Consider the following 21,082-nt stretch of genomic DNA (forward strand, 5'->3'; position numbering starts at 1 on the left):
ATCTTCATGAAAACAAAAAATGAAGTTTAGAATTTCTTTTTTTTTTCCTGTTCATGTTGTTGAGAAAGAATTGAGTCTTTTTTTTCTTTCTGGTCTTTTTTCTTGTTCTTTTTATATACATAAAAGTCACAAGCTAGTTTCACATATATTCCAGACTTGGTTCTGAAGAGAAATCATGTCCCTTGACTTTGTATGATGTAATTAGCAAACTATAACAATCTAAGTTGTAGAGTAGACAAGCAAATCACATAGAGAATTTTCTACAACAAACAATTGATTAGCATTTAACCTTTCTTTGGATTAAGACTTAATAGGTAGTTTGTTGGTTGAAAACAAGTATATATCTTCTTTTCTGGTTTATGATTAAAAATAAGTAATATAAAAATCATTCTATATGTTTTCCAAAGTGTTTTACAGCTGAATTCGAGCTTTTAAACACCCAATGGAATAGATCTCATACTTTAAGTAGGAGTTTTTATTTGAACTTTCACATGGGATTTTTTGTCTTTATTATTTTCTTTGTTTTTCTTTTCTGTTTTTTCGAAGAACTATGTTTTTTCCTATTGGGTCATATGAATTGCAGAAGGGAATACTTTAGTATATTTTACTGCTTTGCTAAGTAATGTTCAAAATAAAGATGGATCCAACTTTGCCATTGTTGGCTTAAAATAACACACATTCTCATACTGCTGAAGCATGAGGAGAGTGATTTTTCATTCCTTCGTCATTAGATGCATTTCTCTACTTTTAGAGTATCAAACAAATCAAAACAAAACCAAACAAAACAAAACCCCACAATGCAACAATAAGTAGAAATAGAGCAGAAACAAAGTGCCCTGATTATAGAACAATGCCACATTAACAACTCACCAAACAAATAAACACACTAAGACTGTAACTTCAAATAAAAGCTAGAGTAACTTGATATTAAGGCAATGCCACAAGCACAGTCCTTCATTCCCTTCTGAAAGCATTGCCATCCCATCATGTCTTAAACTTCAAACATCAAACACCTTCAATATTAAATAAAAATGTCATGGAAACTACCAGATAAGTGTGTGCACGAGAGAGAGATAGAGAGAGAGAGAGACAGAGAGAGACAGTATAAAGCAAAGCAGCTTGAACATATTCTAACATATTTTGCTGTATTGTTGGTTTTGATTGTACATGAACAAATCTTCTTATAATATATATATTTTTCAACTTATTCTCAATCGATATTACTTTTCTAGTCACTCAATATTCTGTTCTGTAAGATATCGTTGGTAGTATAGTCATTTTATTTTATTTTTTTAAAAATTCAATTTTATAAGTATTCATCGATCATATGATATGACAGATGCACTCCTCTACTTAAGTCAATTTTCTTTTATCCCAAGGATAACATTATTTCCAACCTTGCTATCCTTATTAATAATCGGACTTAAATAATAATAGTGTTCAATATTACTTTGTAATGTCCTACTTTTCAATCTTGGCTTATATTTTATTTTATTTTGAGAAATGCTATTTATCACTACTATTTACTCATCCTTTTACTTTGCCTTCTATCAGTTTTCATACAATAAATGTCGTGTATGTGTGGACATTATGTTTTGAAAAAAAGGAGGTAGCCATTATATCACATGAGAAAGTATTTTATGTAACAAATCTACGATGTGGTATATTGCTCCATTCATTGATTGTCATCTAGTAAAAGTGGGTGTGAATATTTTGTGCTTGACTTGAGGTGCTAAGTGTTTGACTACAACAAACTTCGGTCTCACTTTTCACCACACGTCAGGCAATGAATGAAAGGTTCATTGAATGAAAGGGTAACATATCATAGCCATTACATAAAATACTTTCTCAATATATATCCACCCACAGTTACATTTCACATATTAAGTTTTAAGGAAATTGAAGAAAACATTAAGAAATATTTTTCAGGTGAGGTATGATATAACCAATAATTATCAACCAATATAAATAGAAATTCTTACAAAATGAACAGACAATTCTTACGTCATTCTTGTGGTGCTTTTTTGTATGAATTGAATTTTTTTTATTACAAAAACTGATATTTGTTAAAGAAAAAATTTAGGAATACATAAATCGATCGCATAATCATACGCAACCCTTCATTTGAGGATAACCTCACCTTCTTGTGAGTTCCACAGTTCCACATCTATGTGAGACGATTGGTCTTATGATTAATTTTTGTGTAAGAAGAAGAATTGTGTGTTGAAGGAGGAATTTGCACAATCACTGAGATAACAATCCACATGAAGAAGAAGTAGGAGACATACCTAAACAAAGAAGACATTTTTGAGGAGCATTTGAACATTTTAGTCACCTATTATGATGTGGGAAGCATATGCTCGACAAGTGAAGATTTTATATATGTATATATCTGCTACAAAAACAAGAAAGAAATCAAAATAACTTACATTTTATCCTCCACTGCTTTTACGAGTACTATTTTTCAAGAAGTGGTAGATGGATTCTTGGCAATTATCAGTATGAGGGAAGGCAGCGAAATATGTCTGAATGGCGGTCAAAAAAAGAGCAAACAGTGCAGCAAGGACATCAATGGCAGGCCAGGGGCTCCTAAAATGGTTGCGCATCACTTCAGCAACCCAAGATGCTATTCTGGTCTTCCCATTGTGGCTGTGTTATTCTTCGATACTTGTCATGACACAAAAATAACTTGTATTCCTATAATTTGGGACCAACCCAGCAGCCATTCCACTGATTACTTTCACAACTTCTTCATCGTTACTGAGAACATTGGTGATGATACCTGCATATTTCAGCTCCTTAACATCGTTAGCAGAATCAATGATTGAATCTAGAAAGAATATATAATTTGCCATCCATAAGTAATTAGCAAAGGTATTAGGGCAGTTTTCATAAGCAGCCAAGTTGTGAAGCAAAGAAATGGTTGTGTCGTCAATGCTTATTTTAGGAAGTATCAGTATCCCGCCAGTCCACGTAGACTTGAATGCTTTATATGATAAGCAATCATGATAGGAAGGCCTGAATCGGATCTCCACCATCTTAAGGTCCATGGCTGAATGACACGGGTACTGAGGATGAATATGCCAATTTTTTCTTTGTCGTTTAGTGCAGAATTTTTTGAGAAGGTCGACAGTCAATTTCGTCATTGGTGAGTAACAATTGTTGCTTTCTCCTCCTCCTCTGTTTTCAGTGCCAAGAGTACTGAAAGCTTTAGGCTCAATAAGTTGCCTGTGAATGAGTTCTAGAAGATGAGTGGGTTTGACTAATTGTGAATTTGATTTTGTTGATCGTTTTTTGTGCTTGTTGGTAATGTCAGTAATGAGATTTTCCACCGATTTTCCCAAAATGAATTATGAAGAGGACTTGGCCCTGTGTTTTGAATGAACTTGTTAATCAACTTCGAGCCTTCCTTTCCAGCAAATTCTGAGTTCATGGTCATCAGTGCCTGGAGGACTTTGAAAGGAAGCTAATTCTCGACCAAGAACAAGTCACGTTCCATAAAAGCTTTGTCGTGATTCTTCATCTTCATTTTGGCTTGCTCTTCTTCGTCGTTAATGTAGTGAATATATTGGAGGATGAAGCAACTATCGAGGAACATCATCCAAGTGAAGTCCGTGTCATCAATATTTTCGCCCTCAGTGTAACAGTTTCTTGTCTTTCTTTCCTCGATAGCCACGTCTGCAACCTTGTTATATAAGTCGGTTATTGAATATGATCCACAACTTTTGACATACTCCCTTGTGAATTGAAATATGAATTTTTTGAACGATTTGAGGTATGTGTCCTCGTGGTAGTAGGGACCAATAGAAACTCGCAGTGGCACATAGCATTTCTTGTTGGACTCGGTCCCCGTCGGCATATGCTTCATTCATTATCGCACTTAGCCACACATTGTTAGGCTGTGGCTGTGGTTGTAGTTGTGGCGGTTGTGGGTTCGGTGGGCTATGAATTACAACACTCTGTAAGAATATCCATAAAGTGGCTCATATGCCACATGCTTATTTTATTTATTTAGTTATTTATATTATATATATTTAATTAGTTTTATGGTTAATGGGTACCTAATGTCTGTTCACTATCCCATATGGTGGTTTCATAAGACCTTACAACTTCCCTGATGGTGGGAAGTTATAAGGAGTTACACTTGGATATGGGTCCAAGCCTATCTATATATATGCCTGTGACAGCCATCAAACACAGAAGTTGTTTTATGAATAGAATAGGCTTGAAACTTTCACTACAGGAAAAAGGGCCTACCGCAGCGATTCTTTTATGGCGTTTTTGTAAACGCCATTATAGATGGATGAAAGACAACGTTTTCAAAATGTTGTCTTAGAGCTCAGTTGAACGGCGTCGTATTGGGTGTATATGTTGACACCATCCATACTCCGTTTCTCACTTTCTCTGTGTCTCTTCCGTAGCTCGGTCTCTCTCCGTCTTCCAAAGCCCTCGACTGATATTCATCGAACCAGATCAAAGACACACACACACACACTTTCTCTCTCTCTCTCTCTCTCTCTCTCTCTCTCGCTCGCTCGCTTGCTCGATTGCAGATTTTGCATTGTATATTCGTCGAACTCTCGATCTCTGTTGCTCTTCATCGATCTGTTACTGGAGAGCTTTGATCAGTCTCTTCATCGAACTTGAACTCAAACTCGATCTGTTCTTCATCAGATCGCAGATCCAAAATCGATATCATTCTCGAACCAGATCGATCTCTGTTGCTCTTATATCAGGTACAATTTTCATTCTCTTAATCAGTGTTCGAGTTTGAACCAGATCGATCTCTGTTGGTCTACTTTCTCATTGTCAAATCTGCTGATTAACTCTCTAATTTTTTCATTTTCAAATTAGATCAGATCAGATCGTTGAACCAGGTCATAACTTTACGCTAACAGCTAGTTTTGAAGGTTTAAATGCTTCAAGCTATGATGCTCTTGTGATCCCGGGAGGCAGAGCTCCAGAATAGCTAGCATTGGATGAGTCAGTTATTAAATTGGTGAAGGAATTCATGGAGGTTGGAAAGCCAGTAGCATCAATCTGCCATGGACAGCAGATTTTGTCTGCTGCTGGTGCTCTCAAGGTAGATTATTAACATTTTTGTTGCTTTAATATGAAATTTTGTTTAGAATATTTCATTGATCCAACATTTATAGCAAGAAAATTCTATTTTGTGCTGAACTTATCATCCATAGTAATTACACTTTCAATTATTGCTTCATTAATTCTATTTTGTGATTTTTTTAAATTTCTTGATTAGTTTTTTTAAATTGATTATCATCCAAGCCTTGCTTATACTTGTACTCTAATTGAGTAGAAATTAGAGTAGAAGTTTAAATGAAAAGCTTCATTTGATATGAAGCACTCCAATGGATAAACTAAAATTTGAGTAAAATTCCCCATCTAAAAAATAAAAAATAAAAATAGAGCAAAACTGCCAAGAGTCAAGTTTTGAGCGGATGCTAGGAGTTGGGAGTAAAGGAGAATTTGGCAAATTTGGGTAAGAGCACCTGTCAAGTTTTGATTGGATAGAAATTTGAGTGAAGGAAATGGGTGGGGGGGGGGGATTTTAGTGGTTTACCCAAATTTAAGTTTATACAATGGCGTCTTTGAGATTTGCGGTAACAGGAGATAGTGTTCAAGGGCAGTTTGTAGATCGTGTTCTATAATTTAGTTATGATGTTTTGCATCAAAACTTTGCAATTTGAGCCTACCTTGGGTTTTTTTTGACAAAAACCTTTGCATCCATAACCATGTTAAAGCATCATATGCACACAATATATGCACACCAATTATTACCTCAAGTTTCCCCTTATATTGCTTCAAGACATTCCATAAAGCTTTAGCAAAATTTTGCATAATCTTGTTTGTTCTTTCTTTTGCCAATTCAGTGGACCCTGAATTTGACTTTGGTGTTAATTTGTAAACAGTTAACTCGGTATTTACGAGATTACTTGGAAGGCAAAAAGCGAATGGCTTTGGTATGCTGTTTATGTTACACCATTAGTTTGTATCGTTTCTTACATTACACTTTGGGAACACTAATTTTCAGAGGACACTTTATGGTTTACTTAAATTTTTTTGCACTTTTATAATGTTATGAGCTGGTCATATTGATTGGTTAGTATATTTGCAGATTTTAACTGTGAAATCAGGAGAGGAAGACTATCTTGATTCATCCTTTCTACTAAGACAGGCTTCACCTTATATGAAAATCAATTAAAAGTTTTCTTGACTACCAAATATCCTTCTACTTATAATAAGCTTTACAACTGATGGGCATCATTGCTCATATGTGTAGGTTTAATAATGTCGAACAACCGTTAAATTCGCTTTGTACTAAGAGGCATTTTCAGACTTTGCCTAGAACAGAACAACTCAAGAGAATGAAGCTTACTTGCCTTGAAGCATGTTCGGTATTCAATCTGCCCTTCTGAATGTAAATCTTTTACATATTCATTTTATTGGATAAGTGTGTAGTTCGGCTTTAGCTGGAATAGGTCGGTAGGTTTCTTTAAAGGGTGCTCTCTGGTCATTTTTGGGAGGTCTTGTAACTCTGCAACTAACAATTCCCTGGATATGTTTTATGCCTTCAATTACATTGTTATGAAATCGGAAGATCATGAAAATTCATGTCATTGTGATGACTAGACTTCTCCTTGCTTACTAGGGCATGCAACATTCTTTTGATACACGAGGAGCTGCACATTTTAGACTTAGTAGGAAGTTAATACACAGAATATAACCTGTTTGTGGTTTCATAGTTGATGCCAAGTCCTGACTTTGGCACCGGATGTTAAGCCAGCTCATTTTTTAAATGAGTTATTGTCTTAAGTGATTTTTTCTTCTTCTTCTTCTTCTTCTTCTTCTTCTTCTTCTCTTTTTTTTTTTTTTTTTTTTTTTTTTTTTTTTTTTGGCAATTTGGTCCAAGAAACATCTAAAAATATAAGGTGTCGCTTGACAATGTTGACAGTTTACCTGTTCTGTTGACAGAAAATATTGAACAAGTTTATGTTTATTTTTGGAAAAAATGTAAGCAAAAACATATTTGGTACAACATGTGTTTTAAAAACAACAGAAAGGGGTGGCCGAAAGTGGTTGGGTTGAAGATGGTGGCCGGAGGTGGTTGCTAGTTGGTGGTGGAAGGGAACTGATATATCACATTTTTAGACAGTCTGACCTTGAATGGGTGATTTTGATTGTGATCTATTGGAGGTGGTGACCGGAGGTTGTTGCTGGCTGCCAGAGGTGGTTGGCAGTGGCCAGAGGCGATTGTCTGCTGTGGGAAGTGGTGGCTGCTTGCAGGAGGTGATGGCCGAAGGTGGTTTTTTGGCAACCAACCAGCTGCTGCAGGTGGTTGCCGAAGGTAGTTTCTAACAAGAGGTGGTGGCCGTCGATGGCTGCTGGTCCTAATAAGCGGTGGGTGGTGGTCGGAGGGATGGGTGAATGAGGAAGGAATGAAACCTTTTTTTTTTTCTAAACAAGTGAAACCAACTTTTTTGTAGTTACAAAAATTAACTAACTTTTGTAAACTATTTATAAGTTTTTGAAAATGAAAATAGATACCAAATGGATTTTTATTTTTTGTTTATAGTTTTCAATTTTTTTTTTTTTTTTAGAAAATTGTAAATATAAATAGAAAATTGTAAACATAAACGTCACCAAACAAACCCTAAAAAAAGGATCAAATTTGAAAAAGGTCAACTAACCTTTTCAGATTTATCCATTTATTTATTATTTTTTACTTTTTTTTAATAGGGACTTCTAGACTATATGCATCTAAAATGTAAAAATATATTAGCTTGCAGTCGGTACCAAGGAAGGGTGGGATGGTCCATGTTGAAGATAATGCTAGTTGAAGGGAGACTGTAACTAACATGGGCTGAGACAATGAGGAAAAGACATTGTAGTTCAATTGAAATTATGATAATAGACCAGGCGGAATGGCCAGACAGGAGTCATCTTCCTGACAATTGAAATTATGATAATATAATAGGTTATGCCGGACTTTTCCATACTGTTCCCTTATGGCATTGTGCATGTGGGGTTAATATGTCAGTTATTTTCCTGACAATGGATTACACCTTGTATTGGTAACTACAGGATTGTTTATGTACATTCTTTATCATCATGTTAATTTTAGGCTTTTATTTCAGACCCATGGAGGGAAGGGTACTGGAGATGAATGTGAAGTTGATAAAGAAGGTTGTTCGAATTGCACCCTATAATTCAGCTTACACCACTTTGTTATTTTTTACTCTTTGATTTCTATCAAGAACATGGGATATATTTTGCTTCTTTTGAAACAGAAACCCTTCCACAAGAGGTCAAGGAGGTTAAATCTCAGATATGTTCAGATCATCTAGCAACAACTATTAATTGGGAAGTAAATGATGGTACATCCCTTGAGGAAGGGTCCACTGAATTGGCAAAAGAAAGAACAAACAAGATTATGCAAAATTTTGCTAAAGCTTTATGGAATGTCTTGAAGAATATAAGGGGAAACTTGAGGTAATAATTGGTGTGCATATATTGTGTGCATATGATGCTTTAATATGGTTATGGATGCAAAGGTTTTTGTTATGCATTTTAGCTTAAAGATTCTTTACGAACACTACTTGAATGAGTTGATCATTGTGCAATACTTAAATGAGTTACTTCAAAAGATATACAGATCAACTCTTCTTGATGTGGTGCAGGGGAAGTTGATTGAGATTCATTTTAGTGCAATGGGGAAAATATGTGGCGCTCAAATCCAGACTTGTAAGCATGTTTACATCAAAAAGTTGCTAAAGACTCATTTTCTTGTGATCCTGTTTCAATTGTGTTTACTAGCTTGATTGTATTTTTGAAAATGTACCAACAAGTTATCTATGAAGTAGAATGAATAAGGTGATTTTTTTCTATCACCCTTGCTTCATGTCATGGTATCCTCCAGGCAGCTTGCCTAATACATCATCGAGTACTGGTTCAACACATGACACTACTGCTGGTATGAATTATTTTATTCAATTGAATTACTCCATTAGATTTCTTTGTTAATGTTCTTTTTTCTTTTGATGTTTTACATTTCTTTGTTAATGTTATTTGTTGATTGGCTTCAGGTTCAGTCTAGTTAGTTGAGTTCTATGATGTGCATGGTCATAAACATTTTAAGTCTTTGATTGACTTGGCTATTGCATATGGATTTAGATCATCATCAATTTATATTAAAATATTCAGCATTGGGAAGGTGTTCACCTGAAATTTTGCTGTATTTATTTGCTTTCCCTTAGGTGGAATGGTGAGAGATGCTTTGTGGAGAGTGCTTTTGTCGCTGATATTTTCAATATAATTGGTGAGAAATGCAATTAACTTGGAGTTTTCAGACTACAAGAGGTTGATAAACAATAGCATTGTGCTACAAAACATCAGATTTTGAAGAAATGTTTTTGCTGCTCGTTGCTTTCGGCTTAATAGCAAGTGACGAATATAGTGCACAGTGCACAACAGAATTGGGAGACGCAAAATCTGAAAATTGCTGCTCTTACTAAAGATATGATTTGCTTGCTCCCTAAGTTCGGAGCGATTTAGGAAACACAGACGATAGTTTTTTTTCATTTTTCTGTAAATCACAACTGTTTTGTTTTTCAATTTACTTTGTCATTAGGTAGAAATGAACTACATGTTTTGGATAATAGAGTCAATGATACTGTGTTGTTATGGGGCATGACTTGAATTGCAGAGATCCAGATATACTTTATTGTTGGGTATAATCACTGATGTTGAATAAGGGGTGAACAGCCCATAGAGATCAAGAGATTGATGAATTGCTGGTTTTAAAATGTAGGACATTACTTGATTTGCAGGTTTTAAAATGCTACACACTTGGAAAAAATGACAGAAAATAAAATGTGAACATATTCATTCTAGGTATACTTGCAACTGCATTAATTTAGAATCCCCCCCCGAAAAAAAAAAAAAAAAAAAAGTGGCGTTTTTTGAAAAAACGCCACAAAATGACGACATTGTCACCACAAATTAAAAAATTTTAAAAATAAAAAAACAGTGGCGTTTTTTGAAAAAACGCCACTAAATGACGTCATTGTGACGTCACACGTTAATTTGGGACGGAGGGTGAGACGGTCGTCAAAGATTTTGCGGCGTTTTAAGAAACGCCGTCTAATATTTTTAACGACGTTTTTTAAACGTTGGGTAGCTATTGTGGCAGCCCTATCAGCGGCGAAAATTTTACACGTTACTATAAGATATTACGGCGTTTTTCAGGCTTTTCGCGGCGTTTTTAAAACGAATTTCCTGTAGTGTTTGTTCCTTTCACTTTTCCCATATAGTTTTGTAAAAGTGTTCAGTGAGTGGGTTTTGTTTATACATTCAATATTTGATCATTTAAGGATAAAGACTAAAAGGCTTGAACATTATGGCAGGAGGTATTCTTCTTTCTGAATTAAAATTATTTTAATTCTCACAATTGGTATCAAAGCCTCCTTATGTTTGTTGTTCAGGATTACTGTAATTTACGGAGGCCATATCTTGTTAGATCATATTTTATTTTGTTTTCGTTTATGCCATCCATATAATATAATGGCCTAATCACCAGCACACTACTGTGGCATAAGGAATCAGAGACCCAAAATTATTTTCAATTATTTTTCTCAGTTTTGAGAATTCATGGAACTTGTTTATTTTAATTTTACTATTCAAAATTGATTCTGCAAGTGTGTAATGGTTTGGGGCATCTAGATTGGTTAATATCTATACGGGTATAAAGCATATCTTGCTGCGTAATTAAAAAAAAAAAAAAAAAAAAAAAAAAAAAAGGAGGAGGAAGGAAGGATTGAATCACCAAATTGTTTCTAGTTTTTTTTTTTTTTTTTCATCATCTCTAATAATAGATTTCTAGTGGGATCAGCTTTATTAAAATCTAAATTTTATTCTTTAAAAAAAAAACTATTTTTCTTTCCATTGATTTAGTGAATTTATATGTATAATAAATGTGGAAAGTAGCAGATGATCAACTTTTATTGGGTTTTACTTGTGGAGATCACATTGATTTATAATTGCTTCCTTTATTTTTGGACTTTTGTGATTATGGTTTTAATGTTGATCAAATACTATGCATTCTGATAACTTTATATGCATTAGACAATTAGTCCTGTATATGTGGTTATGAGTAGATCAATATTTAGCCTTAACCTTTGAAACCTACGCCAGTTTAATTTATGGTTAAATATAATAGTAGGAATGACATGTTATGAAAGACATTTTATTGTAGTTGCATGTGAAAGTAATGAGCAAATGTAATTGAATTTCATACAGTGAATTATAACATGTTCTTTTATAATTTTTATAATTTTTGAGATTCATTGGCATGTTATCTAAAATAATGTAAATTATATTACATGCATTAAGGTAATTATTTATGCATTGAAAATTCATGTGAAATAAGAGCATGTATACACTATGTGTTGGGCTTATGGAATTTATTTTGATCCAATTTTTAAGCAAAATCTAGTATAAGGTTGAATTACATGTGTTTGATCTTGGGATTTTTCATGTGATATTACTATGATTGTATGTATTATACATTATGTGCATTGAAAGATTATGTATTTGTTGTGACTATAAGGATTTGCTCACATTAATAAATTATGCCATATTTAAAAATCTTATTCTGTTTTAAGAGTAGCCATAGCATCTTAAAACATAAAGATGTGATCCTCAGTATTTGATCACATAAAGTTAAAAATTAATTTGGCATTTTTACATTGCAATTTTGTTTTATAAATAATTTCTTAGTCCCACAGGAAAGTAATTATTTATGAAATTTAATTGGAATAAGATAATGGATTGCGTATTAAAGGGATTGAACACTCTTAACCCACATGTATGAGTTTTCTTTTCCTTAAATATTTCAGAACCCATTAGTCTTATTATAAAGTAATAGCAAATCTAATACAGTTTACTGACCTCTACCCATAGGAAGGTTTAGATTTGTTACTGAATTTGACATTGGTTGATTCAGACTATAGTTATTGTTTCAAAACATTAGTAATGTTCTTGGTAATCGCAGTGATTTCTACCTCTGTACTATCTATTGAGTCTTCTTGTATTCCATTCTTAAACGGTGATAATTTTTCGGACTGGAAGGACAAAATCCTTCTAACATTAGGGTGCATGGACCTCGATCTAGCACTCCGTGTGGATGAACCTCCTGAACCCACGGACGAGAGTTCCGTTGCAGAAAAGAGTGCTTATGATAAGTGGGAGCAATCCAATTGCTTAAGCCTAATGCTCATAAAGGCACATATCAGCCAGAGCATTAGGGGCTCAATCCCACCATCGGATAAGGTCAAGAACTACATGAGGGCTATTGAAGAGCAATTTGTTAGTTCTGACAAAGCATTGGCAAGCAACTTAATGAACAAACTATCAGGAATGAAGCATAATAATTCTAGGAGTGTGCGTGAGCACATTATGGAAATGAGAGACATTGCAGCTCATCTTAAGTCCTCAGAGATTGAGAAGAAAGGTAATCTCATATCTCTTGTGTGTTATGAATCTAATTTTGTTAATACTCATCAATATGATTGGTGGATTGATTCGGGTTCTACAATTCACATTGCTAATACCATGCAAGGCTTCCTCAACCTAAGGAAACCGATGGGAAGTGAACAAGGCATCTATTCGGGCAATGGCATGCATTCGTACATCTAAGCTATTTGAACTTTCAGACTTGTTTTAAAAAATGGCTTTGTTTTGGATCTTGAAAACGCATTTTACATTCCATCTTTTTCAAAAAACTTAATTTCTGTTTCTAGACTAGTACCATTTGGATTTGAATTTCAGTTTGTTGGTGCAAATTTTAGTTTGTTTAAAGACTCTATTTCTGTAAGATTTGGTACTTTAATTAATGGTTTGTACAAATTAAATCTAGATCCTGTTTTTGAACAAAATTTTTTAACCTTGCATGGTGATATTGGCATTAAGTGTAATATTGTTGATGAGTTCTCCTCTATTCTTTGGCATAGGAGATTGGGACATATCTCCATTGAGAGAATAAAGAGGTTGGTTAATGATGAAGTCCTTTCGACTCTTGATTTTACCAACTTTGGTATTTGTGTGGACTGTATAAAAGGAAAGCAGACCAACAAGACCAGTAAAGGTGCCAAAAGGAGTGAGGGAATTCTTAGAATCATACACACTGATATTTGCGGACCATTGTAGACACCCCATTTTTGACCATTCTCAAGACTTGGACGTCATCGTTTGAACACTCGATGATCATCCATGCTCGTGTTTGTTTTGAGTTCCCGAAGGTCTCGGCTGCGCGCCTTGCCTTAGGATCTCTCAACTTGTTTGTTTTGTGCTTGGTTGTGGACCAAGGACTTGTGGTTTTTGCTTCTGAGGGAAGAGGGTGGCTTGTTGGTCATCCCTACAACCCATCGGCTAAGGCCTTGTGCCATCGGCCTTGTTTTTTTGCCATCGGCCATAAGTGGTGGCCGATCGGCACTCTTTTTGGTCAATCGGCATATTTCTTGGCCGAGACCTTTCCACCTACTTTTGCAGATATTTTTGTGCCAGCTGTGACAGTTGGTGAGCACAATTCTCATCCTCCATACACGTGTATGGAGGGATTGAATCAAGAATCAAGCTTGTTCAACAAGCTTGAGAATTGAATTTCTATAAGAAGGGAGGCCCTTCTCATTTTCCAAAGGTTCTGAGATTTTGATATAAAAAACATATATATCTGTCTCTCTATATATATATTTCCTTTCTCTCTCTCTCTCTCTCTCTCTCTCTCTCTCCATATTTACCCTAGTTTGTGCTCAAAAGTGCATTTTCTTCATACTTTTGCACTAAAGCACCTACTAGAACACCATCCTTTTGTTGCTGAGGTCCTTAGGAGCTGCTGTTAGTGTTTTTGGGCTGATTTTGATCCAAGAAAAGTTGCTGGAGTTGTGTTCTTGAAGGTGTTCTTTAAGGGTGAGAAACTAACCTTTTAATCCCTTGTTTTGGCTTAAGCTTTTACACCTATTTGCATGCTAATTTAAGCTTAACTTTCTATTGTAAAAAGTTCTGATTTTTCATGCTTGTGATGTTTGTTTAAGGTCACTTTTGTGTTGGGGGTAGTCTAACCCCTCTTAGGCCTTGTTTGGCCTTGTTTTGTGCTTTCCTTTTTGAGCTATTAGGATCATCTTGTTTTGGCCTTCTCACCACTGAAATCTATTTTCAGTGGTGGAAATGGTGTTTTGAGGTCCCAAATAGGAGAGGGTCCCCTCTCATTGTGTCTTGCATGCTTGTATTAATGGCTCATAAAAGTAACATGTTTGTTAAGCTTGTTTTGGCTCCATCTTAGCATGTATTAGGCCTTATTTCAGCATGTTACAACTTTGTCTAAGGTTGGTTTGATAGCCTCTTACATGCACCATGCACTTGTAGTGCAATCCTCTCTATTGCCTTAACATGCATCTTGTGTTTGGACCATCATTCTTGCATATTTTGGCTCAACTCCAAGAAGCGTTTAGCCTTGTTTTACCATGATTAAGCTCTAATTTGTGTTGTCTTGATCATGTATGCCATGCTTTGTATAGTCATAGTGCATTATAGCTTGTTAGCTTTGAATTTCCAAGTCACTAGCATGCGTTGCTTGGGCTACTTTCATGATTTGGCATCATTTGTTGTATAATTTCAGAGCATGTTCCATTACCATGCCCTCAAATTTGTCATTCTTTCAATGCTTTGAAGAGTTGGTATTTTATGCCTTAAGAGTGGGTCATTGTGCATGCCTCTATGCTTAGGCCTTTGAGCTGCCATCTCGGTGGGTTTTTGGGCTTATTTTGACATGCCATAACTCTATTTTTTATTGGTTAAGTCATGCCATGTTTGGTCTTGGGAGTTGTAGTGTAATCCTCTTGGTTGGCCTTATATGCATCATGCCTTATGCCCTTCATGTTGGCTTGTTTTAGCTTTGGCCCATGCATGTTTTAGACTCATTTTGGCATGATCTAGGACTGTTTTGGTTGTCCTTGGCCCTTTGGGGTTTGATTCATGTGGCTTTGGTACAAGTTCCTATGCTAGTTTCAAGCTTTGAGCTTTCTTACATGCTATACTTGTCTTGTTTGGTTGATTTGGCATCATTCCATACTTAATTTCAGAACGTATAGTGTTGTTACACTTCCACTTTTGTCACCCTTTGAGTGCCTCTAAGGGTTGTGTTCTTGTTGCCTAGCTTGTGGACCAATATGTGTGCTTGCATGTTTCGCCTTTTGTTGCCTTAGTCTTGGCATTTTGGCCACTGATTTGGGCATGATTGAGGTCTGTCTATTTTGGTTTAAGTCCATCTTGCATGTTGTTGCATGCTTGTTCTATTTTGTCGTTGTTGCATGCTTGTCGCATTGCATGTTGTCGCATGCTTGTTGCATTGCATGATTTTTGCATGTTGTTGCATGCTTGGTACATTGCATGTTTACATGTTTAGGTTGCATTGCATTTTGCATGCTTGTTACATTGCATTTGACATGCTTATGTTGCATTGCATAGCATCTCCTTGTTGCATGCATTGCATTGTCTTTGGTTTTGGGTGTTAAGCTAAGCACGAGGAACGAGGGACGTTTCATACTTAAAGTGATGAAACGTGCTTCAATTCTCGGTCTCCGACCCTCTTGATCATGCATGATAGAGGTTAAGGAATTTATGTGTTTTTGTGCATTTTATCCATATTGATTTGTGCAACTCGGCCTCTTTGGCCATCATGCATCGAAATGCGTGATTGATGGCTCGAGAGCCGAACACTACACACCTTTGAGCCTTAGACATGATAAGGGGTGTAGTTGCACAATATTTTTCTTGCAAATACATTGCCATGCCTCTATTTGTGCTCTATTGCAGCAAAAGGAGCAGTTTGCAGGAAGAGATAGCCGATCGGTTATGAAGTATGCCGATCGGCTAACAATGTTTGGCTGATGGTCTCCAAATTGGTCGATGACCATTATCCACTGGCCGATGGCCACCCCTCTTGGTCGATGACCTCTCAGAGTGTCCATGAGATGGTTCAGAAGCATCACAGAAGTTGGCATAATTTTCAGAGGTGCAGAAGTGTGCAAATAGAGGCAACATGAGGCATGGCAATGGATTTCCGAGTGAAGCCAACCGAGCATGCATCTCTTTTTCGCCCGCGAGGCCATTTCATTGCTGTTGATTAGTTCGTGTAACTTAACCATTTGATTTGTTTTGTAATATTCCAATTAGCTTAGTATAGCTATTTGTTTCGATTCAATTTTGTAATAGTTAATTAGCTTGTTAGTTAATTAGTTTCGGTTTGTAACTAAGTAGCGTAGCTTAGTGTAGCGTATTCATTCGAACCCTCCGTCGAGAGGGCCAACTTTTGTAATAAGTGTGCATGAGTGTCTGAATGTCTTCTAACCCCACGTCTTTCTCCCTTTTACTTAACCGCTTACGATGGTTAGTTCTAGGTCATATTTCAATTAGCATCCTTATGCTCGCATGTTTGCATCATTCATTTGTCTTGCATGCACCGGGCTCGACACATCATACAAACTGCATTGTATTTCAATTCCGATTTGAATACATGTTATCAAGTTACATTTCATATGACATCTTAGAATAGCCGAGCCTATTTCTAAGTTGCATTTTGCATGTGTTGCATTAGCCATCTTAACATGAACTAGGATCATGCATGATTTCTAACTAGTTCTCTGTTTTGGCTCGGAGTACACTGTAAGTGTTTATGCTTTAGCATCTTGCATGAGTGTGAGTGTTGCCATGATAGCATGCTTGCCATGAGGCTAACTGCTTAAGTGTTTAACTGTCTGAATGCCTATGAGTGAAGGTTGGATTACTTGAATTGGAACAATTCATTGAAATGCGAGTTTTAAGCCCACTTGAGAGTAGCAAAATCATATTTTCTAAGCCCACTTGAGGGTGGCAATTCACGTCTTAGACTACTTGCGAGTAGCACCTTCAAACCATTTTCAAACAAACAAACATGAGATGTTTTGTTCAAACATAGGCGATCTAGTCTATACTTGTATGTTGTGCGCATCACATAGTAAATTCTAGGTTAATAACCGGAATAAGAACACATGTGTTTTAAAAAACAAGATATCATGCTTAGTACAGGCCGATCTTTGATCGGCCGAGCGGCGGTGCTCATTGGATGACCTTCCCTTTCGGACCCAAGTTCCCGAGCCGAGACAACTTTGGTGATGACGGACACGTGGCCTTAGGCACGAGTCAGGGTTTCCTAAATTTCTTTCAAAATAAAATATTTAGGTGGCGACTCTGTATCTGGCAAAGCAGTCCATGTTTGGCACTTCTTTATAAAAATTAGTTTTCCAAAACGATTTGCCGGATTGGACTCTTTGGTGATTTATCAATCTTGCACTGCACTTTGCAAGATTAGATTCAGAACCGTGACATTGAGTCCGAACTGAAGTAGCTAATGAACAAAACGGATTTCGTGCCATATTCGCGCGCGGGGCCGGGATGTTCGGGCACGTCTACAACCATTTACTCCACCTTGTTTGAATGGTTAGAGATATTTTATCTCATTTATTGATGACTTCAAGTGATACATGTATCTCTACCTCTTGTTTGATAAGGCCGAGGCACTTGATGCCTTTAAAGATTATAAAGCAGAGGTAGAGAAACAAACAGAAAAGAAAATTAAAATTGTGAGGTCAGACAGGGGTGGAGAATATTATGGGAGGTACACAGAATTAGGACAATTACCAGGTCCATTTGCTAAGTTCCTTAAGGAAGAAGGCATTATTGCACAATATTCAGTGCCTGGCACACCACAACAAAATGGTGTTGCTGAAAGAAGGAACCGAACACTTATGGACATGGTAAGGAGCATGCTTAGTTATTCTAATGTGTCTATAAATTTATGGAGTGAAGCTTTGAAAACCGCTGTGTATATCTTAAACAGGGTTCCATCCAAGGTTGTTCCCAAAACACCGTTTGAGTTATGGAAATGATGGAAGCCAAGTTTAAGACACTTACACGTTTGCGGTTGTCCAGTTGAAGTGAGGGTGTATAACCCACATTTAAAGAAATTGGACCCCAGAACAGTTAGTGGTTTTTTCTTAGGCTATGCGGAAAACTCCAAGGGTTATAGATTTTATTGTCCTTCAAATTCACTTAGAATTGTTGAAGCTAGAAATGCTAAGTTTATTGAGGAAGTTGACCCTAGTGGGAGTTACCCTCGAAAGATAGAGTGAAAGGAATCACGGGATCTAGATACAACACTTGTGAATATAGGTGAATTGGTTGTCTTTCAGGATAATCAACCTGATATCCTTGAAAATCAACAAATTCAAGAACTTCCACCATAAAAGGAACAAGTCAACATAGAGTTTGTAGCTCAAGTCCCAATTGAGACTACAGAATTAAGAAGATCCTCATGAGCTAGAAAGTCAACAATTTCTGGTGATTATTTTGTATACTCAATGGAGTCTGATTTTGACATCTGACCTAAAGATGATCCTATTTCATTTTCCAATGCCATGAATAAGCATGATTCTAAATTATGGTATGATGCCATGAAGGAAGAGTTGGAATCTATGGCTAAGAATCAAGTTTGGAAAATTGTCGAGTTACGTAAAGGAGTTAAAGCGGTTGGCTGTAAATGCGTCTATAAGACCAAGAAAGACTCAAATGGCAATGTCGAACGATATAAAGCCAGACCCGTAGCTAAAGGTTTCACTCAAAGAGAAGGCATCGATTATCATAACACATTTTCTTCGGTTTCAAAAAAGGATTCAATTTAGAATTATCATGGCATTAGTGGCTCATTTTGATTTAGAGCTACATCAAATGGATGTGAAAACGACATTTCTGAATAGGGATCTTGTGGAAGAAGTATACATGAAGCAACCTGAAGGTTTTTGTTCTAATAAAGATAGTCACTTAGTTTGCAAGCTCAAGAAATCCATATATGGACTAAAACAAGCTTTCCGACAGTGGTATTTAAAGTTCCACAATGTTATTACTTCATATGATTTTACGGAGAATGTTGCGGACAACGGCATATACCTTAAGGTTAGTGGGGGCAAATACATTTTTCTAGTTCTACATGTGGATGACATTTTACTTGCATCTAATGATTTGGGATTGTTGCATGATACTAAACAATTTCTTTCCCAAAATTTTGAAATGAAGGATATGGGTGAAGCTTCTTATGTTATTGGCATAGAGATTCATAGAGATAGATCCAAAAGCACATTAGGACTGTCTCATAAAGCCTACATTGAAAGAGTTTTGGAGAAATTCAAGATGAGTGATTGCACTTCTAATGCAGCGCCCATTTTAAAGGGTGACAAATTCAGTTTAAATCAATGTTCGAAAAATGATTTGGAAAATGAACAAATGGTTAGCATTTCCTATGCGTCTGCCGTAGGCAGTTTAATGCATGCTCTGGTTTGTACATGACCTAACATTGCATTTGCAGTTGGGATGCTTGGAAGATACCAAAGTAATCCAGGAATGGAACATTGGAAAGCTGCAAAGAAAATCATGAGGTACTTAAAGGGAACCACGGACTACATGCTTACTTACAAGTATGTTGACTGTCTTGAGGTGGTTGGATATTCAGACTCGAATTTTGCGGGTTGTCAAGATTCCAGAAAATCCACTTTAGGATATGTTTATCTGCTAGCAGGCGGTGCTGTTTCATTGAAGAGTGCCAAAGAGACGATAATTGCATCGTCAACAATGGAAGCAGAGTTTGTAGCATGCTTTGAAGCAACCTCATAGGCTATTTGGTTAAAGAATTTTATCACAGGGCTTCGAATTGTGGATTCAATTTCTAGGCCATTAAAGGTTTACTGTGATAATTCGACTGCGGTTTTCTTCTCTAACAACAACAAAAGTGGTAGCCGAAGCAAGCATATTGACATAAAGTATCTTGTTGTTCAAGACCGTGTTAAGAAGCAAGAAGTCAGTATTGAACATATTAGTACCGATATGAAGGTTGCAGATCCCATGATCAAAAGTCTTTCTGTAAAGGTGTTTTCAAAACACGTTGAGGGCATGAGATTGATTGGTTAGCTCAATAATTTTTCTAGTTGTTGTTTTATTTTGTTTTGTCATGACATTTTGATTATTATTAGTGAAAAGTATCATTTTGTGCACCTAAAGTATTTGTGATGCTATGCAGTCCATTGGGACTATTGATCCATAGGGATCATTGGACCCCAGAATAACTTAATAGAAGTTATTCATAAAGAATGACACCACATAAAGTTGAGAGTGTGATACAATGTAGTACATGAAAGGAAATACTTAATTGATAGAGTACAACCGACATGATTCGTGTATTATAGCTCTAAGGTTTGGGTATTTTTATTTAATGGCCATAATCAGTTTGTTAGTTACCCGACAGTCAACAACATGCATTATATGTGCCAAGTGGGAGAATGTAAGAATATCCATAAAGTGGCTCATATGCCACATGTTTATTTTATTTATTTAGTTATTTATATTATATATATTTAATTAATTTAATGGTTAATGGGTAACTAATGTCTGTTCACTATCCCATATGGTGGTTTCATGGGACCTTAAAACTTCCCTGATGGTGGGAAGTTATAGGGAGTTACATTTGGATATGAGTCCAAGCCTATCTATATAAATGCCTGTGATAGCCATCAAATACAGAGGTTGTTTTATGAATAGAATATGTTTGAAACTTTGTTCCTTCTACTTTTCTCATATGGTTCTGTAAAAGTGTTCAGTGAGTGGGTTTTGTTTATACATTCAAGATTTGATTATTCAAGGATAAAGATTCAAAGGCTTGAATATCATGGCAGGAGGTATTCTTTTTTCTGAGTTAAAATTATTTTAATTCTCACACACTCAGCTCACTGTCACAAGATGGAGCCAACATTGTCAGCAGGTAGGTAGGAGGATATACACAATCTAGCAAGAGATAATATAACTTTTAGCTTATGATTCTTTATCTGCTTAAGATTTGCAGTTTTGAAATTTAAAGGAGACCTTAAAAGTACTTTAATTAGCAATTATTTTGTATTGTATTAGATCAAAAAACACTTTACAAGTG

At 36.0% G+C, this 21,082-nt stretch overlaps 1 protein-coding gene and 1 long non-coding RNA gene across 3 annotated transcripts; both read left to right on the forward strand.

Annotated features, from left to right (window-relative positions):
* The first annotated feature begins 4,308 nt into the window (after nucleotides 1-4,308).
* LOC145800976 (uncharacterized) lies at nucleotides 4,309-6,234 on the forward strand. 2 transcript variants are annotated; one of them, XR_014341703.1, is made up of 4 exons: nucleotides 4,309-4,736; nucleotides 4,855-5,083; nucleotides 5,931-5,981; nucleotides 6,137-6,234. It is a non-coding gene; the product is annotated as an uncharacterized LOC145800976 (long non-coding RNA). The 2 variants fall into 2 exon arrangements; XR_014341702.1 differs by having other exon boundaries at nucleotides 4,860-5,083.
* A 13-nt stretch (nucleotides 6,235-6,247) lies between these two features.
* LOC145800977 (kinesin-like protein KIN-6) lies at nucleotides 6,248-9,755 on the forward strand. The gene is made up of 6 exons (XM_082890905.1): nucleotides 6,248-6,416; nucleotides 8,157-8,205; nucleotides 8,310-8,511; nucleotides 8,700-8,763; nucleotides 8,939-8,992; nucleotides 9,276-9,755. Exons 1-4 carry the CDS (start codon nucleotides 6,276-6,278, stop codon nucleotides 8,707-8,709), a joined length of 402 nt encoding a protein of 133 aa, XP_082747031.1. The 5' UTR covers nucleotides 6,248-6,275; the 3' UTR covers nucleotides 8,710-8,763; nucleotides 8,939-8,992; nucleotides 9,276-9,755.
* The last annotated feature ends 11,327 nt before the right edge of the window (nucleotides 9,756-21,082 follow it).

The sequence above is a fragment of the Camellia sinensis genome, chromosome 10 (assembly GCF_055761805.1).
Source record: "Camellia sinensis isolate YWXY chromosome 10, ASM5576180v1, whole genome shotgun sequence".
Lineage (NCBI taxonomy): Eukaryota > Viridiplantae > Streptophyta > Magnoliopsida > Ericales > Theaceae > Camellia > Camellia sinensis.